General features: G+C 33.6%; 1 protein-coding gene across 8 annotated transcripts in view; it reads left to right on the top strand.

Annotated features, from left to right (window-relative positions):
- LOC114333623 (tau-tubulin kinase 1) overlaps positions 1–14,452 on the top strand; it is a 345,869-nt gene that overhangs the window by 165,750 nt on the left and 165,667 nt on the right. For all 8 annotated transcript variants that reach the window (XM_050647122.1, XM_050647128.1, XM_050647124.1 and 5 more), the window contains exon 5: positions 5,033–5,204. In XM_050647122.1, the coding sequence (XP_050503079.1) occupies positions 5,033–5,204 (172 nt within the window). The remainder of the gene's footprint in view (positions 1–5,032; positions 5,205–14,452) is intronic.

Below are 14,452 nucleotides of genomic sequence, written 5' to 3'. Positions count from 1 at the left end.
ATACAATATTTTTGTTAATTGCTGAAACCATAAAACCTATGACCCGTAAAAGGTAGAACTGGTTGTCTACCACTCGAGGGGAATGTCTAAAAATTCTTAGCGAAAATATTATACCGTTACATAAACTTGTTTTTTCTGCAAACGTGTTAAAAATGCAATAATACAGTTTAAATTAAATTTTAAATAACCTTTTAAACCACCTTTTTCAAATTGCGCAAGTTGTACTATTAATATTAATGTTAATAAATGAAATATAAATATTTTGCAGTGTCTTGAAAATTTTAAAGCACTAGTGCTTTAAAGTAGCATTTTTAACGCTCCTATGGAGTGCTAAAAATTGCATTTTTATCACGGTTGTAGAAAAAATAATTTTAAATTCGATATATTTACCTGTACAGGTGTGCTGCGCAGTAATGAACGCAACCTGTATCGGTAGCCAGATGGCCGGTACGGTGTTCGAGGAAGCATAGGGAATAATATTATATTAAAAAACCAGTTGTCTTAAAATTTAAAATACTTTTTTTTCCAACGTTGCTCTTGGTCCAGTAGTTATAATAAATATAGGTAAATATAATTAAATAAAGTATTTTATATTTTAAGACAACTGGTTCTTTAATATAATATTATTCCCTATGCTTCCTCGAACACCGTACCGGCCATCTGGCTACTGATACAGGTTGCGTTCATTACTGCGCAGCACACCTGTACAGGTAAATATATAGAATTTAAAATTATTTTTCTACAACCGTGTTAAAAATGCAATTTTTGGCACTCCATAGGAGCGTTAAAAATGCTACTTTAAAGCACTAGTGCTTTAAAATTTTCAAGGCACTGCAGTTAAAAGTGAATTGTCAAATTGTGAAACGTCAAAATATTTATATTTCATTTATTAACATTAATATTAATAGTACAACTTGCGCAATTTGAAAAAGGTGGTTTAAAAGGTTATTTAAAATTTAATTTAAACTGTATTATTGCATTTTTAACATGTTTGCAGAAAAAACATGTTTACAGTTGAGTCCGGGATTTTTTACCCGTGCGTCATCATTTAAAGCATACGAAATAAGTCGATGATAAGTCGGTAATTGAAATTTATTAAACGCAACAGCAAGTGACAGTAAGTGACTTGCTGTTACGTTTAGTAAATTTCAATTTCCGACTTATCATCGACTTATTTTGTATTCTTTAAATGATAACGCACGGGTAAAGATTCCCGGACTCAACTGTATGTAACGGTATAATATTTTCGCTAAGAATTTTTAGACATTCCCCTCGAGTGTAGACAACCAGTTCTACCTTTTACGGGTCATAGGTTTTATGGTTTCAGCAATTAACAAAAATATTGTATTTTATAAATTTATAACGTTTGTAGAACAAATATTGCATGATATACGTGTTAAAAAGTACATTTTTAATGCACTCATGTGAATTGCAGAATTCGCTTTGCTCATTCTACAAACTTTCACAAGCGTGCCTTAAAATTGTACTTTTAACACTTATATCATAAATAACTATTAAGGCGAAAAATTTTTTTGTCATTAATTTTTAAACATTATTAGAAATATGAATTATAATTGCCAGACATTTCTGTGGTTTAAAAAGTAATGACAAAAAATGTTTCGCCTTAAAATAATTTTAAAATCAATATACAAGTTGATTGATTAGTGTGATAATGCTCAGTAGATCCGCTATAGTAATAGATAGCAATGAAGAACCTAACATTCTTATTTAAGGGACCGTTCACGTATTACGTAACGCAGGTTGGGGTGGGGGGCCAAAATCTTCAAAAACTGCGTTACGTAGGGGGGAGGGGGTCAAAAATCTTCAAAAATCGCGTTACGTAATACTTGATCGCTCCCTAAATAAAAAATTCTGCTTGCATTTTTTTTTCGCAAAAATGGTACATGTTTGAAGGGCGGCTACTAGAGAATTGCCTAGGGCGGCAATTGACCTAAACGCGGCCCTGAAGACAATCCGAGTTCATATCCCAGCCATCCTAATAATTATGGCCGGCAAATGAACTCAGATTTCCCTATCAAACTTAGCGCCGTAACCACTACAACTACATAAACCATTACGGCGATAATGGTTAAATGGATTATACTTTTGAACGGCTAAACCGATTTTGATCATTAAACATGAGTTTGAAACGTATTGATAAGTAGTATCTGATGCATCCAAGGTCAAGTATGATAACTGAAGCTATTACAGGAATTATTGAGCTTGAAAAACCGTTTTTCCTATAAGAAATTAATTTGATCATACTTATGAAGCCTATAACTTAAAAATTCGAAATCTCCCAGATATGAGGTATACACCGTTAGACGCGTCTAGAGTCCTCCTACAAACCCTCAGTTATTGGGTCAATTCGTAGGTTGAAATTTTGAGTAATTGTCGAAAAACCAAACTTTACAAAGTTTAATTTTTCAGTTTTTCGGCTATACTGAGCCGTGTGTAGGTATGATCTTGACCGCTTAGGCACCATTTGAAAGCTTAATTCAACGCTATTGATTTGGTGTATTTGCGGTTATCCTGTCTCTCCTTGAATCTAAGATATATACGCCCAAAAATATGCCATTTTGTATTTACGTAACCCTATAGCTGGCTTGTGGTCACAAAAAGTCACAAACTACACCGGTTCTGAATCGGCCCTAACCCCCTCTTGAAACACAGAAAAAAATTCAGATCGGAAAAACACAGAAACACAAAAAAAACAGAAATTTTTTTTTCAAAATTAGACATGCGTTGGAAAGGTAATGATCAGTACTATCAAGAGCCGCAAAGGTCGGACTTAAATTTTTGACATTTTTGGGAGTTTTGGGGACGAGAACGAAAAACAGAACAGATAAATGGGAAGGGCCGTAAAATCCACACCCTTGAACCAAAATGGAGAGTTGACATATGGATGGGCGAGCCTTTTCTTAAACTTTAAGATAGGATTTGGCCCAATTTTCAATTCAGTCAGATTTAGAAAATCAAACATTTCGTGTATATATAGTGTCGCATGCAGAGGTATTGTGCGCCACTGGCGAGAACTGCCGTTCTCTGGTAATATTGTCTTTACAAAAAAAACTTCTGCTGAAATGCACGTATGTACATACATTTCTTGTACCTGCAGTATCTCCACAATTTTGTACCAATTCATACACTGGCGGTAAAAGTATTTTGGCTTTCTTGGCCATTAAATTTTCTTTGTTTAACACCTACTCAAAATCTTGGGGATTCAAAGTACTGAGCAAATTATCTAAGCAATTGGTATTGGGATTGTAGACTAATAATACTTGTAGATTAAACCAAGCTTATATCATTACAATGGGTTGTTTAATATTTTTATTTTTTAACTGTAAACTCACTCTTCTAAGCAAATAGTTGTTTTTTGTTCCTTCCGAACACGAGCTTTTCATAATTGCTAAAACAAATAGGGATTAATTAATTAAAATAGAAATTTTCGTTGGTATAGTCACGCTATGTTCGTAAAGGATGATTAACTTGAAACATCCAGGAATATTAAGCAAACGACCAATTTTATACAGTTTGCTGCTCGTAGTGTTTGTTTTCTTCTCGGTAATGTTTGCGAATTTTTTTTTTTTGAATTTTTATTTATAATATCTATCGTCATGGTGTGTTCAGTAAATGTATCACAAAGCCGCACACGAAGCTTTAGGTACTACAAACAAGCAAGGAACAAATTGTCAGAAATTACTGATGGAATGATCGATCATCTACAAGAATTGAAAAACATAAACAAAAAATATGTACATATATCATAAATGGCTAAATGATAAAACACAAGAAAGTACCTAAACAAAAATATAAACAAGCACTGGTTAATTTTAACTAGAGCAAAAATCTAAAGAAACCTGGAGATTTATAAAAAATATGGGAACAAACAAAAAGGAAGAAGCGAAGAAGTAGGTTATAAAACCCTTAACAGCATCGAAATAGGAAGAATATTACAGAACACTATTAAAAGAAAGACCAGAATATACTACCTACTCTTACGATTAAAGAGGAAAAAGTTAAAGAAGCAATATTCTTGTTCAAAGATGGTCGGGTCGTGCTCCTGGCCCATCAGTAAACTATTATCCACAATAATCACGAAAATTGTCGTAATCGTTTCAATTACTGCCAAGAGGCAGGTGGCTGGCAGTTTGAACATTCAATTTAACTCTCTACTTAACACTCTGTATAGATAATTATGTTCATGCTTAAATTGCTGAATAGAGAATTGAATAATCTTTCAAATAAGCTATCACACGACCCCTATTCTTATTTAAAAAATCAAAATCATCGTTAACGTTATCACCTCCGGATGGATAACGTCACTAGTATGATGTATGGGTACACGACAATTAGACCGAAATCATTAGACCAAAGGCAGTAGACCGAACTCATTAGACCGAAAAGCACTTTACCGAAACCTCACTAGACCGAACAGCATTAGACCGAATTGGTACGTAAATTAAAAAAGATTGCAGTAAATTATGCTAAGATTTTGTATATCTGTCTTTTTGTTGATTGTATTTTTTTTGTACTATTTTATATGTATAGACGTGTGTAAATTGTTACTCTGTACAGTCTGATATGAAAAAATTTTCATCCGTTAAACAAATTAGTGAAGATAAAAATAAATTAAGGGTAGAGTGACGTTAACACCATTTTAACTGTTTATAATAACCATCCAAATAACATTTAGTTGTAATTACATTAGTTTTATCTCTTTTACTGCGACAAGTAAAAAGAACTGCTTTTCGGTCTTCTGCTGTTCGGTCTAGTGAGGTTTCGGTAAAGTGCTTTTCGGTCTAATGAGTTCGGTCTACTGCTTTCGGTCTAATGATTTCGGTCTCTTTACAGTAAACCTGATGTATGTGCCAAAAAAATCATAATTTAAAAATAAAAATAGACCTGATTCGGGATTTGTCTCCAAAATTGCTCATTTTCGAAAAAAATAATTTATTCCATAATTTTCCTAATAATGCATATATTTTTTGGTAACGTGATTATTATTTAAGATTCTTTTTTTATTTTTCAGAGTAATTTTTCAATGGGTAGACTACCGTATAATTGTAGGAAAGTTTATATGTTAGATTTCGGCCTTGCCAGGCAATATACGACGGCCACAGGTGAGGTGAGAGCGCCACGCGCGGCAGCTGGTTTTAGAGGCACTGTACGGTACGCTAGTATCAACGCTCACAAAAATAGAGGTAAGTTATTAGCCCGTACTTTTTCGTTGAGTGTATTTCAGTTAATTATAGTAGGGGAGCCTTGAATGCTAGATTTGCAGTTACTAAGGCCCAAACCAGACGCCACTCTGTGGAACCACAAAGCAGCTTCCGATGATTTACCGTGGGTTCTTATGTGAAGTGGACGTCTTAGGTGAAGGGGACTGTGGCCAGCCACAGTCGCCGAGCCTCACTGCTAGTGGCGTCCACTAGTGGCAAACGCCATTGAGACGGACCACTTTTGTAGCTGCCGCAGATGTTTACGAGAATTTATAGGGTGAGCACCTAAAATGAATTTCGATTCGGAACGGTTTTTGATTGAAGTGCAAAACAGACCGGATATGTATGATACAAGAACCAGACGGCATATTTATAGGGCATTAAAAGGAAAAGCGTGGGACGTCATCTTTGAATTATTTGTTTCTGATTTTAAAGAAGGTAGCCCTATCGTAAAGAATAAATCCCATAAGAAATGTTTTCTCTATTTATATTTACATTTTATAATATATTGGATGCATTTGGACTGAACAATACAAATACTTACAATCTTGTTTGTTTATTTATGTTAAATAGTGGGGTCCCATCCTAGGTCAAAAAAGGTTTTATTGTTTGTTGTTGAAACAAAATGATAAGATATCAGTTAAAAGCAGTGGCGGCTGGTGACTCAAAAATTTGGTAGTTCTGCAGTATTTTTTGGTTTTTTTTTAATTCAATATCTTTTAATCGTTGTATTTTACAACGAGGCTTTTAGTTTGATATTTTACACCATATATTTATTCATTATATATCTATTAAAAAATAATAAAGAACTTACCGATTTTCTTCTTTTCAAATTGAAGATAAATCCAATTATATCAAAAATAGCAATGGTACATTATGGCACACTAGTAATTGTTTTATAGTTTATGTTTTTAGTAGAATTTTATCGATAAATACGCGAAACTAAGGAATGCAAACGAAAAAACACTACAAACAAAATCGCCACAACAATAATTGCATTATAGGGGCTTACAAACTAACTACACACAGAGCCAAATATATTATTTTTTTTTTATAAATAAGCTCGATTCGTCGATTTTTTTTAAAGCAAACTTGTCTATAACTTTTTCATTAAAGTTTGGTATTTCTTTTATAAGTGTTTTTTCTACTGACAACATGGTTAATGCTACAAGTCGGTCTTCAGTCATGGAATTTCTCAAGAATGTTTTAATCCGTTTTAAACTCGAAAAGCACCTTTCAGCTTCTGCCGTACTCATGGGCACTGTAATTAGAATTTGAAGCAGTTTTACAGTTTCTTGAAAAGGCTCTGTTAAATTATTTTCAATTAAAAATTTTAAAAAAGGTATTGCCCCATTAATGTCTCTACAGGCTCTTCTAAAATAAATAACAGATAATTCAGTCTTCAAGCGCTCCCTATCTAAATTTGGATATGACGCGCAAGTCAGGCTTAAATTATCATCTGGGAAATTAGCACAATAATTATCAAATTGCTCAGGATAAAGCAATGAAGTTGCAAGTAGGTGATTTTTAAAAGAAAATCTATCATTTGCACAATTTATGATTATATCACAAACTTCGATAGATGCTCTCCGATGATCTACTGGACTGTTATCCTTCCGTAACCTTTTAGTTGGTAATGGTTCAACGCATAAACTAGAACCTTGGTCAATGGTATCATCTATTGAATTTCTAACTGAATTCATGTATCTTTCGAAATCTGTCACCTTTTTATTGATTTCCAAAGGATCCGTTTTAGTCTTTTGAAGGGCATTATACAAAACGTCTACTTGTGGCATTATGCGATGGAAAAATGTTAACCAAAAAACAAAATTTTGATCCACTAGTATTCTTCGAATGGAAGACGCTGAACTACAGACAGCTGCCTTATAAAACAATTCTTCTATTTCTTCCATACATTCGATAAAAGAAGATCGATGTTCAAACACAACATTAACAGTTCGAATATTGAAGTTCCAGCGAGTTGGAGCGCCATGAGGAATTTTCTTTTGGACAATTTTATCTAAAACTGCCACTCGTTGTGGCGAATTTTTAAAAAAGGTAGGGATTTCATTTAAATTTCCAAAAAAAAGTCTAACTTGAGAGTTTTCGGAACAAGCCTTAGACATTATTAAATTTAATTGATGCGCGTAACAGTGTACAAAATGAGCAAATGGATATTTTTCTTTGATTCTGGCTTGAACTCCTGCGTGCTGTCCACACATGACCGCTGCCCCATCATAACTCTGAGCAATTAGTTTATTATTTAAGTTTTCCAGGATAGGATCCAAAACACTGAAAATGTTTTTGCTTAAAGTATCTGCATTTAATTTTGAAGGTACCAAATATGTCCAAAATCGTTCTACCGGTGCTCCATTTCGACAATATCTAAATACTACAACCATTTGTGATTTTGCTGAAATGTCTGTAGTCTCGTCGGCCATGACAGCTAGATATGGAGATTCCCGAATTTCCTCCAAAATTTTATCCTGGCATAATTCCAACATACAGTCCAAAATATCATTTTGAGTTTCTTTAGAAATGCCCTTAAAAACCGTCGATTCTTCCAAGTGTTGTGCTAAAGTTCTATCCAATTCAGCAGTAAAATTTATGAGGCCGCGAAAAATTCCAGGATTGTCGGATGTTTGTGTCTCGTCGTGTCCCCGAAGCGCCAATTCGAAAACACTACAAAATTTTATGCAGTCTATAATTTTTGAGAGAACATACCTATTTTTTGTTACAGCTTCATTGAATTTTTGAATATTTATCCAGTATGCAGAATCTAACTGTTCTTTAATATTCACGGAGCCTAATAAAGCATATTCCATTTGATTGTGCAAATGATGCTTAGAAGTTTCGTGCTTTTTTATTTTATCACTTAAATGTACTAAGTCTGTTACACCAACTTGCGTCCATGACTTATCACCTCCAAAGAGTACACAAGGAAAACAGAAAAGAGCGTTTTTTCTGTTGCAGCCACATATCCAACTATTTCTCGTATAAATATCGCAATTAAATTGTCGTTTGTAATTTTTCCCTCGGCTTGATCCTTCTTTTTCGATTTTAATATCCGGCAAAGGACGTCCTTTGCATTTTAATTCTAGTTTTTCGTCATAAGAATATTTAAAGAATCTCTTAACATTAATTAAATTATAAATAACATCCATCCTGAACAGCACTTTTATTCTCATATACTTAATATAAATACCGAATTACGTGCAGGACAACTTATTTTAACAGTCGTCGCGTCGCGATCACCGATTATTTAAAATTACAATAAACGTAGGTTTCTACACACTAGTTCGAACTGCGACAAATGCAGCTCAAATATTGCTTTCAGTCGTCGCCTGAAAAGTGTAGGCGAGGGTTGAGCGGGTGTTATCGGGGATATCTTTAAAAGTTCACAGCTCGGAGTAGCACCGGTCCGGTCAAATAAGTGGGACTTGCTATCGCCATGAGATGCGACGGACGACAGATTAAAATAAAGGCGGCCATGCACGAAAACCATCTAAATGAATTTAGATTTTATAAGTAGTGATATTTTTTATTTAATTTTCAAAGTAATTTTGTTTGGAATATTTTGGTGGTTCTGCAGCTCCGCAGCACTTATATACCAACCGCCACTGGTTAAAAGGAGGTTGCAAGTTAACATGTTTTTCACTTTCACTCAGTTGTCAGGTTGTATAAAACTATTTTACGCCTGTAGGATACCAGATGTACTGGTTGATTTTTTATGTGCTTTTTTCTGCGATATAGCTGTTTTTGTCTGGTTCTTCTTAATTCCATTTATGGAGTTTATTGGTATTTTTTCAAAAGCGTTGAAATTTTATAAAATATTTAAAACTATGGACATTACAAACACTGATTTTGACGAACACACTTTTTTAAAAAATATTAGCCGGCAAGTTTTTAATCAATTGATTAAACTTACTGTTTTTTCTCACCCATTAAATCGCCTGTTTCAGCCACTCTGTGGATTCACAGAGTAGCGCTGCAGAGTGGCTCGTCTGGATTGGCCTTAAAGCTCCATGGGGATCTATTGGGTTGTGAAGATCTGGGGCCGTATTTTCGAATTCAATCGAATTTGTTCGCATACGAGTTAACTCGAATGAAAAATTTCGTATACGAATCTGAATCTGTATTTTTGAACATCCTTCGAAATGTTATACGTATACGAGAAGAATTTGCACCGGCAACACTGCAAATTCGAACAACATTGGGCTTAACCTTGATCTGAAGATTCACAGTGTTGCCATACTTTTTTAGTTTATTTCTTGTATAATTTCAATCAATGGTATAATCACAATATTAAAAAAAATAGCCAAAATATTGGCCGGATTCGAATCTTAAGCTTGCATAATATTAGTAATATCGGTTTTGCAAAGTCCACTATTCTGTTTATTATTATTTTTGTATCCAGTATTTACACTGATATTTTACTAGTTTTTTGGTGTTTCAAAACTTTTTTTTAATGCACGTTTATGTAATGTGAGTATGAAAAAATTGAGAATTTACACTGATATTTTACTATTTACCTTTCAAAACCTTACTTTTTGGGTGTTTCAAACTATTTTTTAAATAACTTTATATAATGGGATAGTATGAAAAAATTGAGGATATGGCAACGGTGTCATATGTCAATAGAGCTTAGATCCAATGCTAGAATACGTACATAAAGTTAGGTTAGGTTATATATTCAAACAGTTATTCAAAGCATTATCGTACGGTATGTCTTTTCTTTCCATTAAAAAATTATTTTAAATCAGCCATTGAAAAGAAAGTTCAATGTAAAAATATTGTATACAACAACGATTAAAACTATCAATGACAACTGAAATGACCTTGAAATGACAACAACAAAACAATTCGTATACGAGCATCCAAATTCGAATGGTTCATTCCCATTCGAGTCATCGTATACGAATGGGTTGAATTTGTCTGCCTGTGGTTTAGGTTTTATGTCAGATGATATATTTTTATGTTTCAACAATTTTTTCTTTGATTTTGGACCATGTTGGGTTGGGGGGGGGGGCACTTTTCCCATTTTTCCTACCCGTAGATCCGCCACTGGTGAAGATTAGGTCCTACAACCAAAAAAGTTAAGTTCCCATTTTAGTGGGAGATGCGGGAATGCGGATACACATTTTTTCAAAAATCGTCTTTTTCTGTTATAGCGCCACCTATCCATAATTCGAAAAAATGTCTCGAATACAAGTTACTTATTTTTACTTGACGATTCCAAAACTGCAACAAAAAATGGTGTTTCCTCTTTAGGATTTTCAAGTAACCCCCATCCCATCGCCGTGGGGGGTCGTGTTTGGTGTCATTCGATAGATTTTTGAAAAATATTGAACACATATTTTTTAGTTTTTCGATCTGATGTTCATTTCGCGAAATATTCGCTTTTTTGTGAAATTTTGTGACACCCATTTCCTAACCCCATGCTCAAGTCGTCAGATTTTTGAAATATACACTGGCCTTCATGTAGTTAGCTTACCTTGTCTTAATCTGACGTTTTCGAGTTTTTCTAAGGATATTTTTTTACGGCCTGCCCCCAACGCACGCAACTATATTAAGAGTCCATTATTATATTTAATGACATTGTCATGGTCATCTCCGTCATGGTCAAATTTCAACTCCTTTTAGGAATGTTGTGATATAAGTCTGCAGTCTCCTCAAGGAATATTGGCTTTTAAAATTGTTCTCTATTTTCTAATTATTACTCTTTGGAGGTGTAATCATATCCACTGTTTAATGTTACTTAGGCAAGTCACTTATCACCTACGTATGTGCGTGTGTACGTATGTACGTGTGTGTATGTGAAATTGGATATTTAATGGGTTAGGTGGTAACTTCCAATGCTATTTAAATGCATTTATTTTTTCGAATCCCGAGAAAACTAATAAATGTTTTTGAAAAATTTAAACTCAGAATGAAAGATTACATTATTACCGAGGGCCGAAAGTCTCTTGAATAAACAAAAAATTTCTTTTGAATGAAATACGGTATCCGCCAAAATAAACAGTACCGAAATTAAGAGGGCTGTCAAATTGCGTACGCAAGTGGCATTTATCATATTTGGTATACTTGTCATTAGTTGTCAACTTGACATTACGTTACAGTTAAAATCTTTGTCATTATGGTTCTTTCTACCGAAGAAAAAGTTTTCTTAGTAGAACAATTATTTCCGCTCATACGGAGTTGCTCTGTCTGATCATGGGATAATTGGTCCTTATTTTGTTGAAGACGAGAATGAGCATCCAGTTTCTATCAATCAAGAGCGGTACAGACATAATATTGTGACACCTGTTGTCAGAGATTTAAAGATCTTTTGTCGTGCGCGTGATTTAAGAATCGGTAAGCAATGGTTTCAACAGGATGGCGCAACAAGCCATACAGCCGAACGCTCCATAAATTTGCTTCGTAAACATTTTGGTCAGAGAATAATTTCTTGTCGCACATTCACCGGATTACACACCACCTGATGCCTACGATTGGGGTACGATGAAGAATTCCATATTTCGCTCGGAAAATCTGCCAGAAACTGTAGGAGAACTATTTTCAATATTTGCAGCAACCACTTTTCTTAAATACATGTATTAAACCGGGAGATATTAACAGAACTACAACCACGATTTTCCAAGTCCTGCCCTTTGCAATACTGGAAGGTTAGAAAAAATACTTACAATTTATGGAAAAATCGACGGGTTTCCTGTGACATTTTCCTGTGAAAATTAGATTTTTCATGAGGAAAAAAGTGGGGAGTTGCGATTAATTTCTGAGTCCTGCCATATCCATAGAATGACAGGATACTATCAATTTTATAAAGAAAATTTTTTGGGCAGGAGGGTTGCAAAAGGACTAAGGGAGTATATAGATATACAAACATGTAATGAAAATAATGAAATTTTCATAATTTTCTGAGTCCCACCAACTTAATCAATTAAACATAATTATTTGAAAATGATCGAAAAAAATGTTGGCATTACGTCTCCTAATGTTTAACTGCACTTGTCCCTTTTAAAATTCTGTGGAAAATTTTCACCCTGGTTCCGTGATTTTCTGAGTCATAAAATAAATTTTATTATAAAATAAATAATTTAAGACATTATTTAAAATGGCAGGATGTTTAGTTACACCTTTTTCCTATACATAGTTAAAAAATGTGTAAGAAAATTCGTGGAAAGTTACACGATTTTCTGGGTCATGCCATTTTGCACATATCTCAAGAATGTTAATATAAAGCTTTTTACAAGGAGGCAGGATGGTTGTGTAGTTATTTCGTATATAAAAATAAAATTTTAAGTCTGTAAAATTATTGCTGGTTGTTATACAAACATAATATTCATATCACCACAATTTTATGAATCATGGCATGTCAAGTATGCTTAAAAAACACTAATCTAAAACCGTTTACAACGTGGCAGGATAATCGCAAACATATTTAATACATAAAAATTAATTTTTATATCGTTAAAACAATCGTACGGTATTAAATATTATTTTCCTGAGTAATGTCTAGGAGTTTTACACGCCTTGCAAATCTAATACCAAACTGTAAGATCTTTATTTTAAGCGATTAGATCATATTTGTATCGAAGTAAACGTAATAAAAGTAATAGGAAGAAAATCAATAATTTTACAATTAATTGGTTATAGTAGGGATTGTACCTATTATACAGGGTGTCTAGAAACTCTTCGAACAAATGAAGCCCGGAGATTCCTCAGATAGGTAGGTAATTAAAAAAAAAATTAACTCAATTCACCTAGTCCGAAAATGCTTCCTAATTGCTTCCTAATATTGTAATTAGTTTTTTTTTAAATAGCTCCAGAACACTTTTATGTAGAAAAAAGAAAATTGGTACACCTATTTATCTTTCAGAGATCAATCGATTCCATCAATTGTCAACTTTTAGTACCGGTCATAGGCGTTTGTTTAGGGCAGGGAAACGGATATTTTATCGCATAACTTTTATGTGTTTAACTTTTAAGCATTTTTGACACTGGATTATTAAACTATGGGGTATTCTAGTACTAAAAGGTACTCTTGGTTTAAGTCGGTAGGATACGCCGTGTTTTAGAAAAATCGATTTGAAAAATTTTTCGTTTCTCTAATTTGAACAAAAATAAAAAAGTATTTAGAAAAACGAAAACTGCTACATTTATTTTTTTATCAATATTTTGAATTTCTAGTACCGGTCATAGGCGTCCGTCTTGGGTAGATCAACGAAATCTCTTAACTTGCTTTAATTTTTAAGCATTTTTGGCAGTAGAGTATTAAATGATGAGGTATTCTAGTACTAAAAGTTACTCTTGGTTTAAGTCGATAAATACACCGTTTTTTTATTCTTTTATTCAAATTTTTCTTAAATTCAAAATACGAAAAATTTTAAAATTGATTTTTCTAGAAAACGGTGCATCCTACCGACTTAAAGCAAGAGTACGTTTTAGTACTAGAATACCTTACAATTTAATAATATAGTGACAAAAATGCTTAAAAGGTAAAGACAAAAAAGTTATGCGATAAAATAACCGTTGTCCTACCCAAAACGGACTCCTATGACCGGTACTAGAGATTCGCAATTGATGGAATCGATTTATCTCTGGAAGATAAAAAGGCGGACCAGTTTTTGTGTATCGAAATGGAAGCGTTCTGGAGATATAAAAAAAAACTAATTACAAGGCGCCATCTTCAAAGAGCTGTAGCTCCCTTGAGAAACATTTTTGGATTAGGTGAATTGTGTTAAATTGTCTTAAAATGGTTTTAGGAATCTTAAAATTATATACAGGGTGTTCCATTTAAAAAAACATAAGTTTGTGTCGCCCTGTTAATACGGGTAGCCCTGTATATTAGAAAATATTTTTAAATTATGATCCTATCTTTGCCCCACGTTTTACCCAAATAACTTTTTTTCGTATCTCTTACGACAAACGAGTAATTGGACTTTGTCACACTAATGCCCCACCCTCTATACGAAATAACTATAAAACCATCCTGCCTCTTTGTAAATAGACTTATATTAAGATTTTTGAAACATATGCAAAATGGCATGACTCAGAACATCGTGAAATTTTTCACGAATTTACTTACAAATCTAGGACTCCTGCCGTCTTACCAGAACCGTTTAACCTTCCTACCGAGTACTGAAAAAGTATTGATTGCATTTGAGTATTAAAACTTTTTAAAGGCAGGACTCAGAAAATCACGGAATCAGGGTGAAAATTTTCCGCAG

This window comes from Diabrotica virgifera, chromosome 3, assembly GCF_917563875.1.
Source record: "Diabrotica virgifera virgifera chromosome 3, PGI_DIABVI_V3a".
Classification (NCBI taxonomy): domain Eukaryota; kingdom Metazoa; phylum Arthropoda; class Insecta; order Coleoptera; family Chrysomelidae; genus Diabrotica; species Diabrotica virgifera.
Note: the sequence above shows the minus strand (reverse complement) of the source record. Positions and strands in the feature narration are given on the sequence as shown.